The following is a 23566-nucleotide window of genomic DNA, read 5'->3' on the forward strand; positions in this document are numbered from 1 at the left end:
CTTCTCACTGTAACCAGTGCCTGTAATCTGGTTCAGGTTATTAATCAACCTACCAGGGTGTTTACAAACACTACAGAAACAAGATCATCCACATGTATCGATCACATTTTTACTAATACTGTAGAACTTTGTTCTAAAGCTGTATCCGTACCCATTGGATGCAGTGATCACAATATAGTGGCTATATCTAGGAAAGCCAAAGTTCCAACAGCCAGGCCTATAATGGTGTAGAAGAGATCATACAAAAGATTTTGCTGTGACTCTTATGTGGATGATGTTAAAAATATTTGTTGGTCTGATGTGATTAATGAGGAGCATCCAGACGCTGCACTTGATGAATTTATGAAATTGCTTCTTCTAATTATTGATAAACATGCACCTGTTGAGAAACTGACTGTTAGAACTGTTAAGGCTCCATGGATTGATGAGGAATTGAACAACTGTATGGTTGAAAGAGATGGGGCTAAAGGAGTGGCTAATAAGTCTGGCTGCACATCTGATTGGCTGGCTTACTACAAATTGAGAACTTATGTGACTAAACTCAACAAAAAGAAGAAACTGTACTATGAAGCCAAGATCAATGATTTGGAGTACTTTAAATGAAATTATGGTCAGAAAGACAAATTCAACTCCATCTTTCATCACAAAACCATTTGATGGAATTATTTTAATGATTATTTCATTGGCAAAGTGGGCAAACTTAGGCAGGAAATGCCAACAACGAACAGTGAGCAATTGTAGTGAGCAATTGTAGTTAGTGTGGGAGGGGTGGAAAATGTATTGTTATCGATCAATAATGACAAACCTCCTGGCTTTGACAACTTAGATGGAAAGCTACAGAGGATGGTGGCTGACTCTATAGCCACTCCTATCTGTCATATTTTTTATCTGAGCCTAGAGGAAAGTCTTTGTCCTCAGGCCTGGAGGGAAGCCAAAGTAATTCCGCTACCCAAGAGTGGTAAAGCGGCCTTTACTGGTTCTAACAGAAGACCTATAAGCTTGCTGCCAGCTCTTAGCAAACCTTTGGGAAAAATTGTGTTTGACCAAATTCAAATTCAACAGACTTTCAGCATGCTTATAGAGAAGGGCAGTCAACATGTACTGCACTGACACAAATGACTGATGATTGGTTGAAAGAAATTGATAGTAAAATTGTGGGAGCTGTACTGTTAAACTTCAGTGCAGCGTTTGATATTATTGACCATAACCTGTTGTTGAAAAAACGTATGTGTTATGGCTTTTTAACCTCTGCCATATCGTGGATTCAGAGCTATCTATCTAATAGAACTCAAAGGGTTTTCTTTAATGGAAGCTTCTCTAATGTCAAACATTTAAAGTATGGTGTACCGCAGGGCAGCTCTCTAGGCCCTCTACTCTACTCTCAATTAAGTTGAGAATTTTGATAACTAAAAGACAGACCATAGTGTTTTCATTGTCATCTCTACAGCAATAGCCATTAGCTTTCCAAACAGTTTTTCCYCGATTGCATTTTCAAATATTGCAATATGCCTGGCTGGGTCTCTGCTTTTCACTGACAGTCACAAATCAACAATCATTTACTTGGTATTTGCAGCGCACGCTCCCCAAAATGCGGGCCCTTCCAACTGTAGGCTATGCAATTTTTTTTAAGCTAATGATCCTCTGTGGCCAAATCATGCTTTCTGATGAAGTAGCCTATTTTGAAGGTTGTATTTTGTCTGTATAGATAGGACACAGGATTAGGCCTAAGCTAATTTGGCATTATAATTTTGGAAATGTAATTCAATTTACTTTAGGGATAACTTTATGGACACGCCGTCTATGCCTTTTAATGTGGCAGAAACACAACCAGTCGTGAAGTTTTCATCTGATTGTCAAACAATCACTTCAAAAAGGGGCTTCTGTAGGATTACCGCGAACGCTCATCCGCTCAGAAAATATTCCCAGTATCCAACCCCAACACTGTGCACCTTCCATTTGATGAATGGAAAGAGACCTCCGATATAAAACACCTACATGTATTGTAATGACATTAGGCCTACACTTGTAGCCTGAATTGCGTCCACGTGCACCTCGGTGTCGGGCCACTCATCTCTGCCTTTGCAAAATGTAAGTATTCTGGTCAAACCACAAATCAATTTGGAGCATATACCACCCAGTTTCAAGTCAATTCACTCCTTTTCCATGCGGCTGACATGCAGTAACGTTAAATAATAGTGTAATGGCCTATAGTTTTTTGGACATGTTGTATTAATTATGATAGGGTGACGTTTTACCGGTACGGSGTACCCCCACTATTTATTTTGCCGGGGTGCCATACAGGACCATACCGGCTAATCTTCACCCCTGTATAAAAGTAAATGAAAGCGATAGAGAGGACTCACCATCTTCTTCTTGAGCTTGTTGCTCTCCCTGTAGACGAGTATCACCGCCTTCTTGAACACTGAAGAGAAACAACATGAACACTGAGGATGAACACAACTGTGGGAATGTACACAGGGAATCCGTCCCCTCAGAAGCGATCTGAGTTTACAACATATTGGCACTACATCCATAAAGCCCCAAATCATACTGGTGTAACACTAAACAGTACCATTAATATTCAATACATTTATCTAATAGATAGTCATTAAATGTGTGTTGTGTTTACATGCGTTCGTCTAAAGCCAGTGGACTCAGCATTTCAAATGGAATTTGATAGGAGTCCAGGCAGACAGACTGCCAACCGCCTCTGGCTCTGGCAGGGGCCAGGCAATCTCTTTCCCATAATGCTGCAGTAGCAGTCCAGTGTCTCTCCAACTCACCAAACACGGTCAGGTCGGGGTCCTTTCTCATGCGGCCCAGCGAGAGATGGGGGTTGAGCCAGACGACAGAGGAATGCATGAGGAATTCTCCCATGGAAAGCTCTGTGACCTGGGAGAGAGAAGAGCCATTGGCCACAGTGTGTGAGGGACGTACTAAGTACTGTATCTGTACAGGGAATGGAGCTTCAGCTACCTCAACCAAGTGCTATGTATGTGCGGTGTATGTTGACTATCTATAGGAAGAAGTATCTACAGGGAAACTTAGCTATTTCCAACCAGTTTCTGTAAGAGACATATCACCAAGATCCCTTGAATAGACTGAATTGACCTTGACGGTTATGCAGCAAACGTAGGCTGTGCTGGTTCTAGCCTAAGTACGTGTCCAGATTAAAGATAATGAGTGAGTGTGATGAAAGCTGCTGTAACAGAGGCATAGGGTAGAGCAGCAGGGTACAGTATAGCTACCTCCTTCTCAGGGCCACTCTGCTCTGCCACCAGCTGGTCAAACACAGAGCCATAGTCCTCATAGATCTTCTGCATCTCATTGATGTGGCTGGCCACCTTCTCCATGGCCTTCAGGGCCTCTGGGGATACAGGAGAGGAGAGGGAAGGGTTATTGCGTGTGTCTGTGTGTGTGTGTGTGTGTGTGTGTGTGTGTGTGTGTGTGTGTGTGTGTGTGTGTGTGTCTTCACTGTACCTGTGAGGTGGTAGTGCTCCTCGCTGTCTGTGTCAGTGAGAGAAACCAGCTCTCGGAGCAGTAGAGGGTATTTCAACACTCTCTGGACTGGTTTGATCAGGTAGGACTCCAGGGTGGACGAGTGCTGCTTCGTTGGGTTCCTCGCATCCAGAAACTCCTTAAAGGCCAGGTCAGTCTTCGCTGTAGACAACAGACAAACAGACTTACTTTACCAAGCCCTGTACATGTCAGTACTTTCAATCACATCTCTCATACTGCAGCAAGCTTGGAGGACTGTGCTTGGTGGTGCTAGCATTAGACCTACCATGGTATCTTGGTGCAATAATACTTGTCCACAGGGGGGCCGTATAGGCTACTTCTCACCCTAGCATGACCACTGAAGTAAAATGGCAACACTGCAGGTATGTACAGTGCATTCAGAAAGTATTCAGACCCCTTGACTTTTTCCACATTTTGTTATGTTACAGCCTTATTCTAAAATGGATTAAATCTTTTTTTCTTCATCAATCTACACACAATACCCCATAATGACAAAGCAACAACAGGTTTTTTAGAAATGTTAGCAAATGTATTAAAAATAAAAAACAGAGATACCTTACTATAATGAGTATTCAGACCCTTTGCGATGAGACTTGAAATTGAGCTCAGGTGCATCCTGTTTCCATTGATCATCCTTGAGATGTTTCTACAACTTGGGAGTCTACCCGTGGTAAATTCAATTGATTGGACATGATTTGGAAAGGCAAACACCTGTCTATATAAGGTCCCACAGTTGTCAGAGCAAAAACTAAGCCATGAGGTCAAAGGAATTGTCTGTAGAGCTCCGAGACAGGATTGTGCCGAGACAGCTCTGGGTAAGGGTACCAAAAAATGTCTGCAGCATTTAAGGTCCCCAAGAACATGGTGGCCTGCATTCTTAAAAGCAAAAAGTTTGGAACCACCAAGACTCTTCCTAGAGCTGGCTGCCCGTCCAAACTGAGCAATCGGGGGCGAAGGGCGTTGGTCAGGGAGGTGACCAAGAACCAGATGGTCACTCTGACAGAGCTCCAGAGTTCCTCTGTGGAGATGGGAGAACCTTCCAGAAGGACAACCATCTCTGCAGCACTCCACCAATCAGGCCTTTATGGTAGAGTGGCCAGAGGGAAGCCACTCCTCAGTAAAAGGCACGACAGCCTGCTTGGAGTTTGCCTAAAGGATTCACAGACCATGAGAAACAAGATTCTCTAGTCTGATGAAACCAAGATTGAACTCTATGGCCTGAATGCCAAGCTTCACGTCTGGAGGAAATCTGGCACCATCCCTACGGTGAAGCATGGTGGTAGCCACATCATGCTGTGGGAATGTTTTTCAGCGGCAGAGACTGGGAGACTATTCAGGATCGATGAACGGAGCAAAGTACAGATAGATCCTTGATGAAAACCAGTTTCAGAGCGGGGCGAAAGTTCACCTTACAACAGGACAATGACCCTAAGCATGCAGCCAAGACAACGAAGGAGTGGCTTCAGGACAAGTCTCTGAATTTCCCTCAGTGGCCCAGCCAGAGCCCGGACTTGAACCCCATCGAACATCTCTGGAGAGACCTGAAAATAGCTGTGCAGCGACGCTCCCCATCCAACCTGACAGAGCTTGGGAGAAACTCCCCAAATACAGGTGTGCCAAGCTTGTAGCGTCATACTTACGAAGACTTGAGGCTGTAATCGCTGCCAAAGGTGCTTCAACAGAGTACTGAGTAAAGGGTCTGAATACTTACGTACATGTGATATTTCAGTTTATTATTTTTAATGCATTTGCAAACATTTCTAAAAAGCTGTTTTTGGTTTGTCAGTATTGGGTATTGTGTGTAGGTTGATGAGGTGGCGAAAAAAAATATGTAATCTATATTAGAATACGGCTGTAACAAAATGTGGGGGTCTGAATACTTTCCAAATGCACTGTAGATACTGTAACACATGGTGTCGACATGAGACTCCACTCCACTCAAAACACTACCATTCCAAAGACACCGTTTCAAAAGAATCACTGCAGTGATTTTCATTCACAGTGTATAGAGTGGAGGGATGCTAATATTGGGTGCTGTGTGGTCTAGCACCGTAACACATTGAAAGACTTTCTGGAGGTCAGGTGTTGACATTCCTCGCCACCTAGCTGTTCGTCTCACTATGTGTGGAAGGATTGAGAGGCCATTAGAGTATTCATTATAGCACTCTGAGCCACAGACAGACAGGCGCATTGACACTTCACACAGTAATTGGCAGGCAATTAACGAGTGAACGCAAAGTGTGTGTGCAGCGAGAACCCAGGGAGAACGAGAACGCGTAATTACTAGAACCGCTGACAGACACCCACAGATTCTCTGTGAATGCCTGCATTCAGCTGTGCTCCACTGTGCTAGGCTGTGCTCCACTGTGCTAGGCTGTGCTCCACTGTGCTAGGCTGTGCTCCACTGTGCTAGGCTGTGCTGCAGAGTTCCGCTGTAATGCAATGCGCCCCTGTAACAGTAGTGCTGTAGTGATTTATCATGTTTACTCCGCTGTTTCCTACTCTAGTTAATTCTGATTCAGAGACTGTTGTGGAAAAGGCCAAACCACTTGCCAGATTCTCCCTGTGCCATTAAAACTCAATTTCGGTACCTGCTTCAAGGAATGCCGCACAGAATCTTGTAATGGGAGGAATTTAAGAGGCACAAGGGTGCAATTTTCCCACTCTGTTTAATTCATTCGGCGCTGGGCAGTGTGCCCAAAATGGAGGAGGCCAGCGTCATAGAAATAAATTCAGTTCAACGTTTATATCCAATCATATATACAGGGCCGCTCAAAATTACTAGCAGTCCCCGTCAGCGTTTAATACTCTCTCTCATTATAGACCAGCTTCAGCTGTGCAGCGCAATGGGGGGAGACTTCAGCTAGCCTAGGCACTTTCAGTTTTACAGTGGGACGCCTTTCACAGTTGAATTGATATGAAAGAGAATATAGGGAGTCCAGATTGATAGAGTTAAGACAAGGAGAGAGGCAGTTGAAGTGGAATTGCATCACATCACTTTTACGAAGCGAGTAGCTCCTCTCAGAGACATTTTACTGAAGTTCCTTGTTGATGCTGGACCGTAGGAGCCCAGTCAACCATGATATTTACATAGAGTGCTGGGGATGGTGGGGATGATGTCATGGAGGTGCAAGTGGGTATTGTGGACAGGTGTGGGGTGGGGGGACAGCGTAGGGTAGAGGGGAGACCCGTACCTCTCTCCAGGACTTTCTGGACCTTGATGTGGTTGGCACAGAAACCGCTGTAGAGCTTGAAGTGATCAGCGTAGTACAGGAAGGATCCACCCAGAGAGAAGAGAAGCTTCTGGAATCACAGAGAGAGAGAGAAAGAGACAGACACAGCCAAGAGAGAGAGCGAGAAAGAGAGAGAGGGATGGGAGAGAACATTTGAAGTCGTGACCTGACCACACTCACCTCCCTCCCATGGGACAGTGTTTAAAATCCCCCAGGCCCCGCCCCCTCTAACCCCTGAGTACAGTGCTCTTTGACTTGGAGATACAATTCTCCAAGTCAACATCGCAAAATCAATAGGCCACACACGTTGCCTTGTCGATGCAGTAAATCAACCATGCGTGAACCTGTGACATCTCTTCAATAATGAATATCCCAAGGTGTGACAGAACATCATAGCTAACTGGTTAATAAGCCTGTGAGTATGCGGTTTCATGTCAAGTGTGTATACTGCAAGAGATGTTTGGCAGAGGCAGCTGTAACGGCAGAGGCAGCTGTAACACAAGGGGCACGTGTGTGTGTGTGTGTGCGTGTGTACTCCAAACTACCGTACCTTAAACTGCTCAGGGGTCTCCAGCGTTCGGAAGTCAGGTGAAGAGGCGATCCTCTCCTCCAGCGTCTGCAGGAACACCCTCTGGAAGTCCAGCATCTCTGGCAGGCTGCCAAACAGACTATCCATCTGAAGGAAAGGAGAGACAGGAGCCTGGTCAAAGACCTAGCAGCAGGCAGTCACTCGTTCACCTCCACCTCAAATGTCTCAGGTGTGAGAGGCACTTAGGAACAGCCTCTCTTTCCTTCCATCTCTAATACAATCTCCCACTCCCACACCTTCATTAAAAGATATTCAGGGTGTCTTGCTCTCTCCTCCGCTGTGTACCTAGACACGTCGGAGTGTCCATTAACGGCGGTTTAATCAGCCCCACTCCTCAGTGTGTATCGATGGATCTCTCCTGCGAGAGCGTCGTCCTGAGACTGAGGTTAGGCTCAGTTTACATCAATGTCCCTAGCTAAGTGGGACTTAAGCTACACTAAGGTCATCAGCATTCTCCAGCCATAGCCTTGTGGGCTCACAGGGAGGGACAGTCACACAAGGACTAATCCCAACCTGTGAGAAGAGTGAACAATGGAAGACAACGATGCAATTGGAGATAAAACAGAATCCTACGCACGCTTTCTAATATGTGGGCCTATGTCAGAAAGGGACTAAATAAGAAGAGGTTGTGAGAGTTCATTACTAGAGGTCATTTAACCTCACCACCACCCCAATCTAATAAACTATCCATCTTCATCATGAACCAACCTCATAAATTCTCCATCTCTATTACGTCCCCCCCTCCCCTCCACCCATCCCACCAACCCCATCCCTCCTCTACCTCGTCCAGAGGTCCTTTACTCCCGAGTGGCGCAGCGGTCTAAGGCACATTGCAGTGCTAGAGGCGTCACTACAGACCCTGGTTCGATCCCGGGCTGTATCACAACCGGCCCTGATCGGGAGTCCCATAAGGAGGCGCACAATTGGCCCAGTGTCGTCCGGCTTAGGGGAGGGTTTGGCCGGGGGTAGGCCATCATTGTAAATAAGAATTTGTTCCTAACTGACTTGCCTAGTTAAATAAAGGTTAAATATATATATTTTTTTTGAAATACCTCATCCAGAGTGAGGAAGGTCTCATTCTGCAAGGGCTTCAGGTAGATCTCAAAGAGGCAACTCAGGTCCTGTAGAAAGGAAATACAAGACAGACAAGAGGTGGGTTAGTGAATCCGACAACACCAATGCCACTCTCATGACACATACAGTACAGTATACAGTACACCACCAGTGCATCATAGGGTGGTATCAGTATCAACAGTTACTCCAACCGCCCAAAACTACTCCGTTATATTTCCCTTCATCTTCATCTCTGTCTTTCTCCCTCCCTGTGTTTTAATGGAGCTGCGGCCCATCAGGGCGTCACTGGAGATATACTCATTAGGCTGATTTAAGGCCTCCGCCGCCCAGCCAACGCAGCACATCACCGACAGATGGTTTCAGCCGCACTAGAGGACGTTGGGAAGGCATTCCCTCCCTCCTACAAATCCCCCACCCACCGCTCGGAGAGATTGAGAGGGAGAGCGATAGATAGGGTAGAGAGAGGGTAGAAAGATAGGGTTGAGAGAGAGAGAGCGAGATAGCGTAGAGACTAGAGAGAGAGATCATGAGAAAACAAAAATGATAATTACTTGACACATCGGAAAGAATTAACAAAAAAACTATGAATAGAATGCTATAATAGAATGCTATGAAAACTATAATAGAATGTTAWTTGGCCCTAAAAAGAGTACACAGTGAAAGAATTCCTGACCACTGTGACTGACGCAAAATTAAGGAAAGCTTTGACTATGTACAGTGAGCATAGCCTTGCTATTGTGAACGGCCGCCATAGCCGGTCTTCTCTTGAGAGCCAGGTCTGCCTATGTGCACACTGCCCACAAAACCGAGCTGCACTTCTTAACCTCCTGCCAAATGTATGACCAGAGACAGATATTTCCCTTACATTACACAGACCAACAAAGAATTTGAAAACAAATCCAATCTTGATAAACTCCCATATATTTTAGGTGAAGTACCACAGTAGCAAGATTTGTGACCTGTTGCCACAAGAAAAGGACAACCAGAGGAGCACAAACACCATTGTACATAAATACAACCTATATTTATCTGTTTATTTACTTTCCCTTTAATACTTCAACTATTTTCACATTGTTACAACACTGTTCAAATAATATAACATTTGAAATGTCTATATTCGTAAAAATAAATAGTGAGTGTAATGTTTATTTTCTATTTCACTTGCTTTGGCAATGTAAACATAAGTTTCCCATGCCAATAAAGCCCTTTGAATTTAATTGAAATGCTATTGAAAGGGTAGAGACACGAGCTATAGGGTAGAGAGAGAGAGCTAACCCCTTCTGCGAAAATGGAAAAACACTAAACAAACAAAGAATTATCTATCCAAAATGGAGATATGGGTAAACCACTTCTCTAATCTTTGTGGCCCTATAACAAAGAACAAACAGCAAAAACATATACATGATCAAATACAAATCTGCAAATCAACTATTAAAGACTACCAGAACCCACTGGATTCTCCAATTACCTTGAATGAACTACAGGACAAAATAAAAACCCTCCAACCCAAAAAGGCCTGTGGTGTTGATGGTATCCTCAATTAAATTAGAAAATATACAGACAACAAATTCCAATTGGCTATACTAAAACTCTTTAACATCATCCTTAGCTCTGGCATCTTCCCCGATATTTGGAACCAAGGACTGATCACCCCAATCCACAAACGTGGAGACAAATTTGAAACCAATAACTACCGTGGGATATGCGTCAACAGCAACCTTGGGAAAATCCTTTGCATTATCATTAACAGCAGACTCGTACATTTCCTCAGTGAAAACAATGTACTGAGCAAATGTCAAATTGGCTTTTTACCAAATTATCATACAACAGACCACGTATTCACCCTGCACACCCTAATTGACAAACAAACAAACCAAAACAAAGGCAGTCTTCTCATGCTTTTTTGATTTAAAAAAAGCCTTGGACTCAATTTGGCATGATGGTCTGCTATACAAATTGATGGAAAGTGGCGTTGGCAGGAAAACATACGACATTATAAAATCCATGTACACAAACAACAGGTGGCAAAACACACACACATTTCTTCCCGCTGTGGGGTGAGACAGGGATGCAGCTTAAGCCCCACACTCTTCATCATATATATCAACGAATTGGCGAGGGCACTAGAACAGTCTGCAGCACCCGGTCTCACCCTACWAGAATCTGACGTCAAATGTCTACTGTTTGCTGATGATCTGGTGCTTCTGTCCCCAACCAAGGATGGCTTACAGCAACACCTAGATCTTCTGCACAGATTCTGCCAGACCTGGGCCCTGACAGTAAATCAAATCAAATGTATTTATATAGCCCTTCTTACATCAGCTGATATCTCAACGTGCTATACAGAAACCCAGCCTAAAACCCCAAATCTCAGTAAGACCAAAATAATGGTGTTCCAAAAAAGGTCCAGTCGCCAGGACAACAAATACAAATTCCATCTAGACACTGATGCCCTAGAGCACACAAAAAATGATACATACCTTGGCCTAAACATCAGTGCCACAGGTAACGTCCACAAAGCTGTGAACGATCTGAGAGACAAGGCAAGAAGGGCCTTCTATACCATCAAAAGGAACATAAAATTCGACATATCAATTAGGATCTGGCTAAAAATACTTGAATCAGTTATAGAACCCATTGCCATTTATGGTTGTGAGGTCTGGGGTCTGCTCACCAACCAAGAATTCACAAAATGGGACAAACACCAAATTGAGACTCTGCATGCAGAATTCTGCAAAAATATCCTCTGTGTACGTAAAACACCAAATAATGCATGCAGAGCAGAATGGGTAACCAGTGAAGGGCAACCAGTGAAGAACAAACACCATTGTAAATACAACCCATATTTATGTTTATTTATTTTCTCTTTTGTACTTGAACCATTTGCATGTCGTTACAACACAGTATATATACATAATATGACATTTGTAATGTCTTTATTCTTCAGGAACTTCTGTGAGTGTAATGTTTACTGTTCATTTTTATTGTTTATTTCACGTTTGTATATTATCTACTTCACTTGCTTTGGCAATGTTAACATATGTTTCCCATGCCAATAAAGCCCCTTGAATTGAATTGAGAACGAGGGGGTAGAGAGAGAGAGAAAAAGAGAGTGTTGTAGGACAATCAGCCGACTGACACAAATGGAGACAGACGAGGTGGAGTTCATGAGAGGATGTCCTTAATGTGCTCTGAGTAAAGGGGTGAGATGGAAACTTGAGCTGTACAGGGCCTCTGAATGATGAGCCTGTGTACTGTAGAGCATAATGAAACGGTAGGTAGGGCTTCTTTGTTACTCCCCATGACACCACAGAAATAGATCATGTCTTGTTACTCTTCAGTGGCTTTGCTTTCCTATGCCCCGTCTCTTCATCCTGGCTCAACTAAATAGACTGAATTGGGAAATTGGCCATTATCTTCAAGAACTATAAAAAATAATGACCTTGACGTAGGACTTCTCTGTGTCCACCAGCTCCTGGATGACCTTGCTGAGCCTCTCGGTGGCGCTCATGTGTCGGGGGCAGGTTCTGAGCAGGGTGGGCTCAGCCCCTGGGTTCGGGGGGTCTTTGTGGCCCTCCATCAGGCCCCCGGAGCCCTCTTGGAAGGTGTGGTACAGCGTCTCCACGCTCTGCAGGGGGCGATAGAGAGACAGAGCGGTTAGGGACCACAGGAAAACAGTAACATGTAGACACAAAGCTTATTAGGATCACAAGGACTTTCGTTAATACATCAATCAAAAAACAATATCCCCATCAATCAGCACAGTAATACCGTATCAGACAGTGCTGTCATCGGCTCCTGCAGCTCTATGCTTCCAGTACTCAAAGGCTGCTCTCCACTGCAGAGGAGCTGCCAACATGCCCTGCAAAACCTCTACTCAGAACTATCGCTGTGTGTGTGTGTGTGTGTGTGTGTGTGTGTGTGTGTGTGTGTGTGTGTGAGTCCAGTGAGTGTGCATAGAGACACTGCAGGGGAATGCGTTTTTGAGTGAGAGAGACGCTGATCGTTACACAAGCAATTCTCAGAAAATACCCTGCCTGTCACCATCAATATTGCACAGCAACAGCGCAGACACATCCACACACACACACACACACAATCCAAATCGATTAACAGCCCTCACAGTAAAACAACCCAGCAGATCCCAGATAGTGTGTAAAACCCAGTGTGGCATATACCATAGAGACAGGGGACAAATCAAGTCCTCTATTAAGCTAAGCCAGTAGTTCATCAGGTAATTAGAAACCGGGTGGTTCGAGCCCTGAATGCTGATTGTCTGAAAGTTGTGGTATATGAGAACGTATACCATGGGTATGACAAAACATTTGCTTTTACTGTTCTAATTACATTAGTACCCGGTTTATAATAGCAATAAGGCTCCTCGGGGGTTTGAGGTAGTTGGCCGATATACCACGGCTAAGGGCTGTATCCAGGCACTCCGCGTTGTGTCATGCTAAAAGAACAGCTCTTAGCCGTGGTATAATGGTCATATAACACACACACACACCCTGGGCCTTATTGCTTAATTATAGCATGGTTACTTAGGAGGGTGCCAAAGCAGCTTCCATACTAATCTGTAGAGAGGCTAGAACTAGGCAGCACTGTGGGAGCAGCATGGCTGTGGCAGGGGTCTTGGGGCTCAGGCCCCCACTGAGGGGAATGGGATTCAGGCTAGGAGTAGGCTAGGCTTGGCTGGCCTCTAGACACGACCACCCAGCCAGCAGCTCTGGGTCTCCGCGTGAGCTAGGATAATTACAGAGACTAAGCTGACCCACTGTGTTAACACACTGAAGGCTGTATACTGTAGATACACAAAAGAACAGACGCAGGCATGCATCGGCATCCACACAAGCTCAAGCACACACACTGAATGTAGTGAATATGTTTCACCCACACACTAACACAGACCAAAGCTTCTCCATATTGCAGCTGAAAAGGCTATGAGACCAACTCAAGGAGGAAAAATGGCTGAAGGATATCTTGTTGACACATTAATCAGATACCCTGCGGCAGCTTCAGAGGCAAACTAGCCTCACACAGACAGATAACGCTCGTTTCTGATGCCACACTCACAGGCGCAGAAAATAAGGATTCTCCCATTCTCGCAGCATGACTTTTCAGCAACTTAATAATACGGGCGACCTGTGAGAACGYCTAYGGGGGGGGGGGGGGGGTGTATGACTCAGAAGCCTCCCTGTCTCACAACAATCTGACCAAGTCTGAGCCGAACGCCTGACCCAAATATCCAATCAATTAAGATCTGCGAACAGACCGCTCGGGAGCCATAGAGAGGGGGAGCGGGGAGCAGTGCACCCGGAGAATGGACAAGCACATCCGACAGCGCTAGTCTCAACTCTCCCTCCGTAGTCTGGCTACGCTTGACAGCTCCTGCTACATCTGGGCTCCTCTCACAGTTTTAACGCTTATACTATCGCCCACTTACGCAACATAGGGAACTGACTGTTTTCTTCTGATTAAACAACCATGAAGCCGGGGGGGATTCTAAGAAGAATTATCTAAATCCTATCCTGCCAATTAGCCCATCTGCTCTCCCTGTTGTCAAGCCAGACATCTCCCTCTCCCCACGAGGAACAGTTTTAACCTCTCTGTCACAACACCTACAGCCCTAAAACATGTTGCGCCCGAGGTTGATACCCATCGCCACACTTGAACAACTAGACAGTGAAAGGCTAAACCTCACTAATGCTGTCCTTCCCTCTTTGGATGGTCATTTCTACTCCCATGGCAAGCCTCTCCATCTCAATCCCTCGCTGTCCTGCTCACCATGAAGAGTAGTCTGTAGAGGAGCCTCCAGGCTGCTGTGGCCTGTCTCTGGGTCCTACAGGCCAGGTTACAGCCTTTCCTATGCAGCCTACCCGACCTGGACGCTGGCATCACGGCTGGACTGGACCTGACCACTAAAATGGCAATTAGTTGTTCTTGACTGGACAGTACTTGATAGTCCTTATCAGATCCTCACGTTCAGTATTCCCACACTCCGCCTCTTCCTCATTAGTGACTGAACCCCCGTCTGTCACGTCTTCCTCCTCCTCCACCAGGCCAGGAGAAGCCTCACTCTACAGAACATCTCACTCTCCAGGGGCCATTTGATGGGAGCTAGCCATTGATCCTGAGTCTAGAGGTTCTGTGAGCGTAGGCATTTGACTAAAAACTGCTGCCCGCACCAATCTGCATATCTATCAATCAGACGGACGAATCGAGCGGACAGTGCGAACGGAGGGGAATTCCTCCCTCGCTCTCTTTTTCTGTCTCTCTCACCCCATCTCTGGTCCACGTGACCCTTGTCAGCTTCCAGAGGGTATAATGCAGAGGCCAAGCTGCCAGTGTCATGCTGCCACAGGCCTGAGGCCTGGCCTCTCAGTACATCAACACAATGAGGACTCTTCTGGTTCGCAAGCCTCACTGTTGCACTGTCACATGGTCAGGAACAGCGGTGTCTGTTCAACAGGCGTGTCTGTTCAACAGGCCAGAGGCATTCATCTACACTGACAACACAGGACACGCTGTAGGGAGAAGGAGTGGTCCTCGAATGAACAATTGTGGGTGCTTTTCAATAAAAACATGAGTCCAAGCCTATGTTAAAGAAGCTATGCTTCCTGGTAAACAACATCGTACTGAGGGGTGTCCTGCTGCTGGGTCTGCTGTTTGCAGACAAAGCCGAGTGACAACTAGCTGATTGTTCCAAATCCAATCCAGGACTGGAAGCTTAGGCCTGTGTGGGCAGACCATTCCAACAACAACACAATTAACTAGCCTAACTACGGTCTCAGTATAGAAACGACATATTAGATTCCACTACGTCCCCACCCCTTGTAGTGAACAGCATTCAGAACGCAGCATAAATGTGTGTCTTAAAAAGGTGTGGATAACTTCACTAAACATTTAACACTGGAAACATTTGGCTGATATTTATTTGGGTATTGTTCATGTGAAATCCTAGGACGTGTTGACATGGGAGATGTCAGAAGGAGCGGTTTGTGAAGAGGAGCGGTTTGTGAAGAGGAGTCGTTTGTGGAGAGATTACCGGTCCTGCTTGACGTGCCAACAGTGAGATTATCCAGTCTGGTATTTTCCACCCACGGGCAAGGTGTCATTCACACCCTCTTCTGCTCCCTCATACACCCAGTGGCAGCCAAACACATCCAAGAGTCTCCTAATCCAAGGTCAAAAGGCCACTTCAACCCGGCCTCCACTGACATCATATTCAAATAGTACTCAAATACAGTGAGGTTAGAAACAAACACAGCCATAAGACAAACAAGAGCTGTCAAACAGTTGAGTGAAGTCGGATACTGTCCATTCTCCCTTATCTCTGCCAGACATTAAAACAGAGTCATTAAAAGCAGTGTGCTCAGCCTACTTTAAGAGATGAATCGCTTTCAAATTAAAGAAAAGAATCCTCCCGGCGCCAAAAGACTTTCTCTTTAAGAAAATAAACAATCACAAATGGAAAGTCTAAAGTGTAAAGCCAGGGATAAAATATGGGGCGTCCCTCGGGCCGGCTCAGCCCATTGCTCAAAGGAGAGTGTCCTGTCACACCACAGTAAGGCTCTAACAGAGGCTGATTCATCCTCAGGTTGGGCCCATTGTGCAACGTTGCCATCTGCTTTTTAAAGCTCAATAAGTAAAGAGAGTTTCTCATAAATCAAACAGGGAGGGAGGGCCCCAGTCTTCTATTCCCATTATACGCTTTCTTTTTCATTCTAAACAAATATTATTCCACCGGTTCTTCAGAGTGCGTGGAATACTTCAGAGTACGTCGGAGACTTCAGAGTGCGTGTTTCATGATAAGTCCCCATAGGGGTGTGAGACAAAAAGCATTACACCCCCCCCAGATAACATCAATATCAAATGACAGCAGAGGAAAGGTAGCATAGCAGCAAACCACTTCCCTCAACATGAAACCAGGTCCAATCAATTGAAAGCAGTCGGGAGCAGTCAGTGATGGGTAAACCTTCTCCTAGCCACATGACCTGGTGCCCAGATAGTGTTTGCTATCACCCGGCTACATCTTCTACCTACCGCTGGTCCAGAAACCTGCCACAGGGGATGTCTGATACCATCTGACTGAACATCTAGCAGGCTATGGAAAGGACAGACTCTGACATAAAGCAAAAGCATAAAAAAGAAAAGCCAAGTCAACCCTTCAGAGACAGGCTGGACAACCAGTGGACTGAGTAGAATAAATAATACTAGAGAGTAAGAAGAGTGACACAGTGACTCAGTTGTAGCAGCACACCCTCAAGACCTACTGCAGTATGACAGTGAATTGACCATTTCTCCCATGGGGAGCTGCTACATGTACTGTATACAACATACTTAATTATAAACTGGTTGGTTCGAGCCCTGAATGCTGATTGGCTGACAGCCGTGGTATATCAGACTGTATACCACAGGTATGACAAAACATTTATTTGTACTGCTCTAATTACGTTGATAACCAGTTAATAATAGCAATAAGGCTCCTCTGGGGTTTGTGGATAAGAACAGCCCTTAGCCATGGTATATTGGCCATATACCACACCCCCTCATACCATGACTACACCGCTCGCGTTGCAAAATAAATGTAGAAATCTATGTTATTCAATTATTGCACCCACACTGCTCCTGCGCGCCAACAAGCGTCTGCGTTGCCAAGGGTTAAAATAGAAGTCCTTTCTATTTCTGACGCAGACCGCGCTGCAAGTCCTGCCTCTCCCATCTCCTCATTGGTTATACCCACGTGGGTGATTGAAAGACGAACTGTGTAGCCGGTCGTCGTGGTAATACTATGAAAGTTTAGATGCCAATCACCATATAAGTTGAAAGATGAAAAAGCCTGGAAGGAGGAGAGATGACTAGAAACGAGTCGGTTGACCGTTTTATGTGTGGATTAATTGTCGGAGTAGAGGACCATGTGCATTTCAGGTAAAATAACAACTCAATGTTTATATCCCAGGACAAATTAGCTGTCACGATCGTCAAAGGTAGAGAGTGAGGACCAAGGCGCAGCGCGTGAAAAGAACATCTTCTTTTATTTAGAAGAGGAAAAACACGAAGACGAACACTATACACAAACTAACAAAACAACAAACGAGCGTGAAGCTAAATAACGTAAGTGCACAGACAAGCAACAAACGTTCAACATAGACAATTACCCACAAACACCTAAAGCCTATGGCTACCTTAAATATGGCTCCCAATCAGAGACAACAATAACCAGCTGTCTCTGATTGAGAACCAAATCAGGCAACCATAGACTTTCCTAAACACCTACACTCAACCATAGACATACCTAGACACATACACTCAACACAAACCCATACACTACAACCAACACCCCCTATACCATATAATCACCCAAAACACACACATACCCCATGTCACACCCTGACCTAACTAAAATAATAAAGAAAACAAATAATACTAAGGCCAGGGCGTGACATTAGCTAACAGCAAGCTAGCGAAATAGAACAAATTAGCTAGCAAGTGCAAGCTAACTAGCTAAATTGCCATAAATATTTAATGCTTTTCGACCTGTCCCCAAATTAATGTAATTGGTTCAGAGTTTGTTTTGATATTTTAACTTGCATGTCGTGATCGCGTTTGGTAGGGGTACAAAATTAATTTATGCACGATGGCGTACGCACGCAGCCGGTTTGGGTTCCGTGTCAGGCCTTATTGCTTAAATTAATCATTAGTAGAGGCAGGTTGGACAAACAGGGAAGTGTCAGCACATAAAAACATTGACACCTACTAACACTACATGACCTGTCCGAAACATACTAAGTAAAATAAACCCTGGTCAAACAACTAGAAAGGACAGTGTTGGGTTACCAGGAGTCCAGTGCGTGGGTCGGGTATTATAGGTTTCTCACAGGCCACACATCCAGCCATGTCGTCCAGCAGCAGGTCCAGCTTGTCTTTAAACAGCTGTCTGAGGGTGAGCAGGGCCGAGCCCAGAAACAGATTCTTCTCCTCGGTCTCACAGCCACCTGACCAAAACCAGCACATGGCCAGCATGGAGCACAGGGCCTGGGCTGGGGACTGGTCCCTGATGAACAGCTGGATCAGGGTGGTGAGGTAGACGCAGGGCCTGGCCTCTTCCTCCTGCTCCTCCTCCGCCCCCCTCCTTCTCTCAGCAATCAAGCCTCCACCCGGCCCTGAGCCATGGTATAGGGCTGCCATTCCAATGCACACCAGCTCGCCTCTTCTTCTCCTCCTCCGGCGAGCCCTCTAAGCCTCTCTCGATAGGTCTATCCCTCCTCTCCCTCGGTCTCTCTGCATTGGGGCCGCTCCAGACGCTGGGGAAACTTCCCAGCAATAAGCCCAGATTATTAGGCTAGTCACAGCCATATGGTGACTGATAGACTTAGTCATCATCACCGCCACCCACTACACCCCCTCCAATAGGCAGGTCCTGGAGGAGGGACTGGGAACGTCGGAGTTTCCCAAGGAGGAGGTAAGTAGGTGGGAGAAGTTTAACGAGGCTGTAGGTCTTTCTTTCTAGAGTCCATTGGTCTTTGCTGGCTGTTGTGGTTCAAAAGCCGAAAAAGAGGAGAGTAGTAATAACGTAGTAATTGGAAAGCATGTCTCACCTCTCACATTCACACAGTTTAAAAAGGTGATGAAAACGCCTTTCAGACGCTCTTAGCCTAGAACCGAGAACAGAGCAACGTATTTCTTAACGGGTATAGCACCCAAAATCCATGCTGCCATTTACAGTACGCTGCCCAGTCAGTTCCTGTAAGGACCATTTGTAGATTAGGGCTGACCCCATTTAGTCGACTGGTTGATTGTTCGATAGGATGTTGGTTGACTGAGATTTCTTTAGTCGAGCAGTAGAAAACAAATCATGGTGTACAAGACACTGGTCTGATTGGCGCCTGTCTGAGTGGACTGATCCATTGTGGAGGCCGTGGGGATGGCACAGTCCATCACTCTAAGACATGTGCTACTGAAATTGTATATGGTTATATTACGTAAGAACAATGGTGCAACAAAAATGGCTGTAATTATGTTGCAGCTTCAGCATCAAGCACAGCCCTACAAACACTGTTGATGTGTGGTGGTCGCTGCAGCAGGGAGGAGAATGGGTGCTAGTCCTGTCCTTTTTTAAACACAGCGCAGCAAGTCTGAGCCAGGCGGCACAATCAAATCAATTGCGGTCGGACTCCCTCTAGTCATTTGTGTGTGTAAATGATTGAATCACACAGTGTGCTTAAAGCATCAGACAAGCTCAGTGAATAGAGCTAAATGTGATTAAAAAACATAGGATGTGTCTATATGGAAAAATGGGACAGCCCTACTTTGGATATTGGCGGCGAGCGAGGCTACAGTAACGGAAGGATGTGGTTACTGCTCTATGCACTGTCAAATCCCTCTTAGTTAAGGGTTGGAGGAAGTTAAGGAGCTTACTCTACTCAGCCAGTTGGGCAAATGGTATGTGTAGCACAACAGCTTCATGCCATTGCCAGCCATTTCATACAGTTGTACAGCTCCTGTTGGGAGTTATGAGGTTTACTACACACCTTCACGGAGCTGTAAAACATTACACTGGTATTAATGACTACAACAGCCTGGTGTTACAACAAAAACCGGTAAATGTGGTTTAAAAATCGTTTTTGTTGTGTCATGGTGTAAACAGCGTCGCTGTAGCAGAAGTATCTAGGTAGTATTCTGTGTCAGCTCCCTTAGTCAGGTAGAGGTATGCTGCTGCTGCTGTGTGGGCTGGCCAGGGTGTCAGTCTGCTCCAGGCCAGACTACCCCTTCCCTGGCCTCTCAGATCACCATCCCACTGTCTACTGGGGGGGGGGGGGGGGGGGGGGGGACATGGGACCTACAGTACCATAACTACTGGGGGGGTACCAATAGTATTAGCAACAAGTCCCCAAACAACAACAACAACTTGGCAATATGGCAGTGGGGAATCTCATCTGGTGTCAGAGCACTAGGGTAAATACTGAGTTAACTGTGCTTTGGTAGCAGCTGCTCACCGTTTTAATATGAGAAAATTGGAAACCACTAGACCAATTAATCAAAGTCAGTCAGTGTTCCGCGGCAGGCGATTACATGCTGTGACAAGAGGCTTGAAATMAGTCTTTCCTTCCCATCCATCTCCATTCAGTCACAGGCTGGCTGGCAGGCTGCGGTGGGCACTTATTCTGCCTGAAACCCAGGTGATTTTCTACCCATTGACTAGATTGTTTTGTTTCCGCTCCGGGGCACGAACTGACTCTGGTAGTGAGGCGAAATTCCAACCGTTCTTGACAGCTATCAGATTTGCCACAACAAAATCTCACAGTGCTCGCTTTTACTGCATGTACCTATATGTCTCAGTATCTCTCGTTCACACACGCATACGATTGTACAAAACACTCCTCCCCACACACACACACACACACACACACACGCGCACGCACACGCACAGCCTCCGGTACCTCTCCGCTGGTACAAAGACAAACACTGTGTCCGGTGCAGCAGCAGCAGTCAGAGGTACTGCAGTGCAGATCCCAGTGCAGCGGGACTCATTCTTGTCACTGGGCAAACAGAGCGAGAGCTGAGGAGCCTGTCTTCTCTAATCCACCTCTTCACTGACCTCAGACCTGCTATTACAGAGACTTAACAGAGCCCACTGGGACATACCATGCCTATATGGTTTAGTGTATAGTATCACTGTAATGTATAATGGAACAGTGTATAGGGGCATCACAGAGGGAACACATTGACAACCTGCTGTCTACAAGTGCTAGACACAGGGGCACAGGCAAATGGCCAGCCTACATATTCAGTATTTCCAGACAGTGTTTACAGTCTCGAGAGGGAGATTTTTAGGAGCATCAAACAGCATACAGATCGTTCTCTCTCCTCTGAGCTGCAATGTTACGTTTCAGTCCACTGAAGTGAGGATCATTAAAACCTGGCCCTCCAGATGACTGGTCTCATTAACGCAGCCCAATAATAAAGCTTGGCATAGATACTTTTCCCATCTCTAAATCAGTCGGTTTTATTACCATAATGCAGAAAGATTTCCAACATGACGCATAAATACACTTTAATGACTTAAATAAGTTATTTACATAGAAGAAAAACTGACAATAACAAAAACTCCCTGGGACAAAAATAAACATCAATTGAATCATCACTGGACAGCAGCCATTTGCATACTTACAGTAGGAAAAGTGGAGCTGTGATGAAAGCTGAGGTGCACTAGCCGTCACCTAGCCTTTCCCTGCTACAGAGATAACCTAGAGTTCCCCTCCTTGACCTATGGAGTCCCAGAACCGAACATGATCACACAACAAAGTCTTTCAAATCAAAAAGGTAGGCTTGATTATAAAACGCTTGCCAACAATTATTTACCAAGATAGGAAGGAACAACAACCTCCAGACTAATCTACTGTTCTAATTCTAATACCTACAGAGAGAGAGCAGCCCTCACGTCTATTCTCCCTCTGTGCCAGGGGTCGAGCCATGGAGCTAGCAGAGGGCCAGGCTTTGAGGTTCAGTACCATGCCTCTGCTGCTTCTATTGAGGGCTAGGACCCAGCATGGCCAACCCTGACTCTGTCATTAAAACTTCCTGCTATTCTGGGTGTCTATCTAGGGTTTTGGGGCCTCAGACAATGACCGAGTGAAGGTTAGTAGCAGGCAGAGGGAGTGTTGACAGTATGGGCGTTAGACTGAGACAAAGGGCCTCTCTCTCGGAGTGTGACAGTAATAAGCTGTCTGTAGACTGAGGCCAGCGTAATTATATAGAGATCTTTAAGGGTGGTGCCAAGATGTCTTCAGCCCCGCTGCCACAGCTGTCCCTGATGAGGGGTGCCAAGCACACATTTTATACATGCACAGCTCACACACTAATTTGCACACATATATACTATTAGGTACACCCATCGAGTACCGGGTCAGACTACCCTTTTGCCTCCGGAACAGCCTGAATTCTTCAGGGCGTGGATTCTACAAGGCGTGGCGTTCAAATGTTGCTCAATTGGTAGCAAAGGACCTAACATGTGCCAGGGAAACATTACACCCCCGCCACCAGCCTGTACCGTTGACACCAGACAGGACGGGTCCATGGACTCATGATGCTGACATCAAATCCTGACTCTGCTATCAGCATGACGCAACAGAAACCGGGATTCGTCGGATCAGGCAAGATTTTTTCCACTCCTCAATTGTCCAGTGTTGGTGATCGCGTGCCCACCCGAACCGCTTCTTCTTGTTTTTAGCTGATAGGAGTGGAACCCAGTGTGGTCGTCTGCTGTGTAGGGGGGGGGGGGGGGGGYGGGRCCKAAAGKCCTTCCCCATTATTGGGACCTTAAGATTCATATGCTTGTCTCACTATTGTACTGTTGCCATGTGTCTGAACTCTGCCACCATACGTTGCACAAGCTATCTGTATTAGTCTTTGCGGTTAAGCCCTAGCTGCTCCAAGAGTGTGCTAGGTGTGTGTCTGGTTTTGACATTTTGATCTTGTGTGACAGTGGACAATGCTAATGAATTCAGAGAAGCTACTGTCCTAGGTTACTTTATAAAGGTAACATCAGCTTATTGATACACACATACATTGACGTAGGTGATCACACCACCAGGCAGTGATCACATGTATATAATCAGCTGTGCCTTTAGGTTGGTTGCAGAACTTACTCTGAGACATACGCGTTGTGTTTCTATTGTTAACCTCCGTCTGCAATTGCATTAATAAAGGTTTGATTGATTTACTTAAAGATATTGTCTGATTGCTGATTTCACCAATTAGGAACCTACCCAGACAGCTGCAATAGCCTATCCGTGACAAGGACTGTGCTTTCCGAGATGCCGTTCTGCACACCACTGTGGTACTGTGCCGTTACTTGCCCGTTTGTGGCACACCTGTTAGCGTGCACGATTCTTGCCATTCTCTTTCGACCTCTCCCATCAACGAGCTGTTTTCACCCACAGGACTGCCGTTGACTGGATGTCTTTTGGCTTTGTCGCACCCTAGACACTGCCAGGACGCCGGATGTTTCTGAGATACTGGAACCGGCGCACCTGGCACCGATGACCATACCACACTCAAAGTGGCTTAGGTCACTCGTTTTGCCCATTCTAACGTTCAATCGAACAGTAACTGAATGCCTCGATGCCTGTCTGCCTGCTTTATATCGCAA

General features: G+C 45.8%; 1 protein-coding gene across 5 annotated transcripts in view; it reads right to left on the minus strand.

Moving 5' to 3' along the window:
* Window positions 1-23566, minus strand: part of LOC111963160 (rho guanine nucleotide exchange factor TIAM2) — a 110280-nt gene that overhangs the window by 8506 nt on the left and 78208 nt on the right. For 3 of the 5 annotated variants that reach the window (XM_023986406.2, XM_023986407.2, XM_023986408.2), the window contains 8 exons: window positions 11858-12043; window positions 8394-8462; window positions 7303-7428; window positions 6714-6822; window positions 3481-3660; window positions 3249-3367; window positions 2784-2892; window positions 2364-2422 (listed from right to left, as the gene is read on the minus strand). In XM_023986406.2, coding sequence (XP_023842174.1) covers window positions 2364-2422; window positions 2784-2892; window positions 3249-3367; window positions 3481-3660; window positions 6714-6822; window positions 7303-7428; window positions 8394-8462; window positions 11858-12043 — 957 coding nt within the window. Of the gene's footprint in view, window positions 1-2363; window positions 2423-2783; window positions 2893-3248; window positions 3368-3480; window positions 3661-6713; window positions 6823-7302; window positions 7429-8393; window positions 8463-11857; window positions 12044-14199; window positions 14608-18252; window positions 18715-23566 lie in introns of those variants that run through there. The other 2 variants (XM_023986409.2, XM_023986410.2) reach the window with 2 other exon arrangements.

Source organism: Salvelinus sp. IW2-2015, linkage group LG4q.2 (genome assembly GCF_002910315.2).
Source record: "Salvelinus sp. IW2-2015 linkage group LG4q.2, ASM291031v2, whole genome shotgun sequence".
In the NCBI taxonomy this organism is placed as follows: Eukaryota; Metazoa; Chordata; class Actinopteri; order Salmoniformes; family Salmonidae; genus Salvelinus; species Salvelinus sp. IW2-2015.